Below are 4,043 nucleotides of genomic sequence, written 5' to 3'. Positions count from 1 at the left end.
ACCCAAGTATTTTATACTTTTAACTTGTTCTAATTGTAAGCAATTACAATCATTACAACGTAAATGAAAACATCTGAAATCATGAAATTTCAATGGTATGTTAAAAGTTAAAACATTTTTCAGACTAAATATTATAAATTTGGTTTTTTCACTAAGAATCATGAAATGTTTATCAAACCACACCCTTAAATAATATAAATCTCTTGACATATCACTATGCAAAGCCTCAAGGTCAAAGTTATCATAAATAAAAGCAGCATCATCCGCAAAGGCAACGAGTCTGCCCTTAAAGCGTCCATCGCACAACTCATTAATGTACATTAAAAAAAGGATAGGCCCCAGGACTGAGCCCTGAGGCACTCCAAAATCAACAGAACCTGCATCACTTAGGGTATTGCCAATTCGAACCCTTTGCTCCCTCTCAGAAAGATAGCTGGAAAACCAGTCATGTGATAATCCCCTAATACCCGCTATCCACAGCTTCTCCAACAATATTTTATGATTAATGGTATCGAAAGCTTTTGTTATGTCAACGAATAATGCAGAAACTTTTTTATTATTGTTAATTGAGCTATAAACAGCCTCCATAAAATGAAGTAAGGCATCATCAGTAGACATGCCTTCTCGGAAACCAAACTGGTGTTACTGAAAAAGTTATGTTTATTTAAAAAGTCAACTAAACGCCTTTTCACTATCTTCTCAAGTACTTTAGCAAATACTGACAGCAGGGATATTGGGCGGAAACAATTGGGCTGTGTAAAATCCCCCTTTTTAAAAATTGGGATCACAATTGCCTTTTTTAAGCAAAGTGGAAACTCCCCAGTTGACAAACTAAAATTATACATGTATTCTAGAACATTTACAATATTAAGTGCTATACATTTAAGAACTGTAGAGCCTATCATATCAAAACCTGGTGCTTTATTGTTCTTCAAGCTCGCAATTATTTGTAGGATCTCTACAGTAGATGTTGGACACATAAAAAATGATTCTAAGGTAATCCTTTGAATGAATGTGTTGTTATAATCAGTGACTAGATCAAGATAGTCATTATTTACTTTTGTTTGTAATTTATGTGTAACACTTAAAAAATGATAATTAAATTCATTAGCTATTTGAAAACTATCAGTGACCATACCATTCACTCCAAAAATTTCATTTATATCCCTTCTATTTTGTCGCTCTCCAATCAAACTATTCACTACTTTCCATTGAGATTTCATATCATTTGAGGCATTGTTAAACTGAGATCTATAGTAAAATTCTTTGGCAGCTCTTATGTCTAAGTTTAGTCGGTTTCTAAAATTAATATAATACCTTCTTAATTTATCATTATTTGGATGGTTCATTAGCAATCTGTATATTTTTTCCTCTTTTGTAACCTTATCAGTAATCCGTCAGTAGCCCGAGGTTTTAGTTTAGATATTTTTTTTATTTAATATCCTTTGGGACTTTGAAGCTTCTAATTTTGATTCTAAAATATTTAAGAAAAATTGAAACGCATCTGACACATTATTCTTAGTAAAAACATCAGCCCCATCCACTGTACTGAGTTCCACCACAAGCCTATCCATGTTTATTTTACTGTAGCATTCTGCAAACCTTTCTTGAAACAGACTTGATAAAATTAATAGAAAAAACAACTGTTGAGTGATCCGTGATGTCATAGTGAAAAACTTTAGCTTTATATTCAAAATTAATGGAGCTATTATTTAAGAACCGTACAAAAACATGGTCCAAACAAGTAGCCGAATTTCCACTTATGCGAGTAGGCTCATTAATTAAACTAATCATACCCTTGCTAGCTAAAAGGCTTAAATAATTATCAATATCTACGGTTCTGACACAAAATGTTGCAATTAATATCCCCAGCATAAACAATATTACGACCATTCAAGTATGTTAAAATAGTATCTAAATCATTAATAAATTCAAATTGTGATTTACTATGAAAGCGATAGACAGCTAGTACGGTGAATCCTTCCCGGTCATTGACCCTGACGTCCAGCTGTAGAATGTCAGCTGACTGAACAGCTATCTCTCTCACTCCACTGCACTGATAACAGTCTCGGACAAAAATTACTGTACCCCCTGCCCTGTACTCCTCATTACACTTTGCAAAAGCGTTGTAACCTTCTATTTTGTATAGATTTAATTCTACTTTACTAATCCACGTTTCTGTTAAAATAATCATATCAGGGAATAGGCTAGCTGACTCCAGGTCGCTTAAAAAGATATTAAAGTTTTGCCTCATACTTCTAATGTTTTGATTAACTATGGTAAACATGCTATTATCAGTATAAAAATTTTAAAATAAACAAAAAAACTTTAAGCCACTTGTTTTGGAGCCTCAGTATATTAAAAACAAGCTTTAAACAGGAATAAAAAATATGTAGGCCTACCCACTACACAGTAAGCAGAATATATAGGCCCACTTTTGTTAATTAATACAGAAAACAAAACATCAAACAGTATTCACCCCTTATATAATCCAGAATAAACCTAAAACCTACATCTTTACCAGACTTATATAAGATAATACATGTGAAAAAATAAGTTAACTTACAATACAACAGAGAAAATAAAACTAAGCTCACAGTTTGGCTAGATCTGCTTGAGAAGTTATCACTTTCACAGGAGCTTTTTCGGGCTTTCTCATAAGGATCTTGCCTCCCCGTATCCATAAGTATGTGTATTGTTTTTCTCCTTTCACAACTCTAGCTGCATTCAGATGTCGGCGCCTTCCGGGACATAGGCTTTCATTTATGTAGATAGGCTGAGCAGGGCTTGCTGTTAGGCCTATGTGGTGAGTAGAAAAATTCCTCTTCACACGTCTTCGTTGCAGCAGAGATTCAGCGTCCATACGTCGAGTCATCTTAACTATTATTCCGGGAGGTTTGTCAGTTCCATCCCTACTTCGTAACCTGTGGCAAGCACTAACCATAGAAGTTTCAATGGTTAGATCTAATGCCTTCCCCACCGACTTGACTACTTCCAACACTTGTTCGCCTTTTTCAACTGGCACACCATGTATTTCGATAGTGTCCCTTCTCGAATATTGTTCACTGTCCTCTATACGGCTTTCGAGCATAGACACTCTGTTCTTTAGTTCGCTATTTTCAGCAGTTAGTTTGTTTACGAGCTCTAGCAAAGCCGCCATTTCTTCATTCTGTTTACTGACTAAACTTTTAGTTTCCTTTATTTCCTCAAAGGCAGTGTTGATTGACTTACCTAGGTTAGTTTCAATCCCCTTTAAGTCCTTTCTGAGGTCAGTCACAAGACTGTAGATATCGTCATACGTTATTGACGATCCGGATCTAGACTCAATAGCCATACTCTTACGACGCTCCTTCGAGCAGGGAGAGCACCGCCAGATAGATTGGTTATCTTCATAATATTTAATGTCTTCAGGAGTCAGATCAACACACTTGCCATGAAAAGGCTTTTTACATTCAACACAGTCCACTTTAACAGAGTTCTTGCCAGTCTTAGATATGGGCTTCAAACACTTAACACAATCTGCCATGATGTAGGCAAATATTAGACTTAGGCTAGCAGAAATTGAAAAATAAACAAGCAACAATAGATAAATAGGTCACAAATAAAGTATACTTCACAACCGATATAACGAGTTTTGAGCTCAAAACATCGCACAGAACACAATGACTTGTAACTTTTGAGGTTATGTTAGCGAGCACTGCTACACACGTCTGTCTGCTGCCGTGACTGACTCATGACTGAATAATGTTTATTTGCTAACCTGTTCACAGTTATTTAAATTATTACACGTAAACACTTAAACAATAAACATAACCTACTCAGGTGATTATTGGTCAGACAGAAAAGTGTATTAGTTGCAAGTATTAAAAGATTAGTTACAAGAACTTTTGATAAAACTTAAGCTAACTAGTAACGAGTAATAGACTTGCGAAAATATGTAGTATTTAAAATAAAAATTATAACGAGACAGTTTTATGACAGTCAGCCTTATTCCGAGATTGGACCTGCACCATCATATATAACTCATTTTTCTTCATGTAGAA

The 4,043-nt window shown here is 34.9% G+C and overlaps 1 protein-coding gene across 1 annotated transcript; it reads right to left on the bottom strand.

Moving 5' to 3' along the window:
• Window positions 1–2,593: 2,593 nt before the first annotated feature.
• On the bottom strand, window positions 2,594–3,526 carry LOC124373388. Its single transcript, XM_046831759.1, has one exon. The coding sequence runs from the start codon at window positions 3,524–3,526 to the stop codon at window positions 2,594–2,596; it is 933 nt and encodes a 310-aa protein (XP_046687715.1).
• Window positions 3,527–4,043: the final 517 nt, after the last annotated feature.

Source organism: Homalodisca vitripennis, unplaced genomic scaffold (genome assembly GCF_021130785.1).
Source record: "Homalodisca vitripennis isolate AUS2020 unplaced genomic scaffold, UT_GWSS_2.1 ScUCBcl_5450;HRSCAF=12168, whole genome shotgun sequence".
Taxonomy (NCBI): domain Eukaryota; kingdom Metazoa; phylum Arthropoda; class Insecta; order Hemiptera; family Cicadellidae; genus Homalodisca; species Homalodisca vitripennis.
The sequence above is the reverse complement of the archived record's forward strand: the minus strand, read 5'-3'. Positions and strand labels throughout refer to the sequence as shown.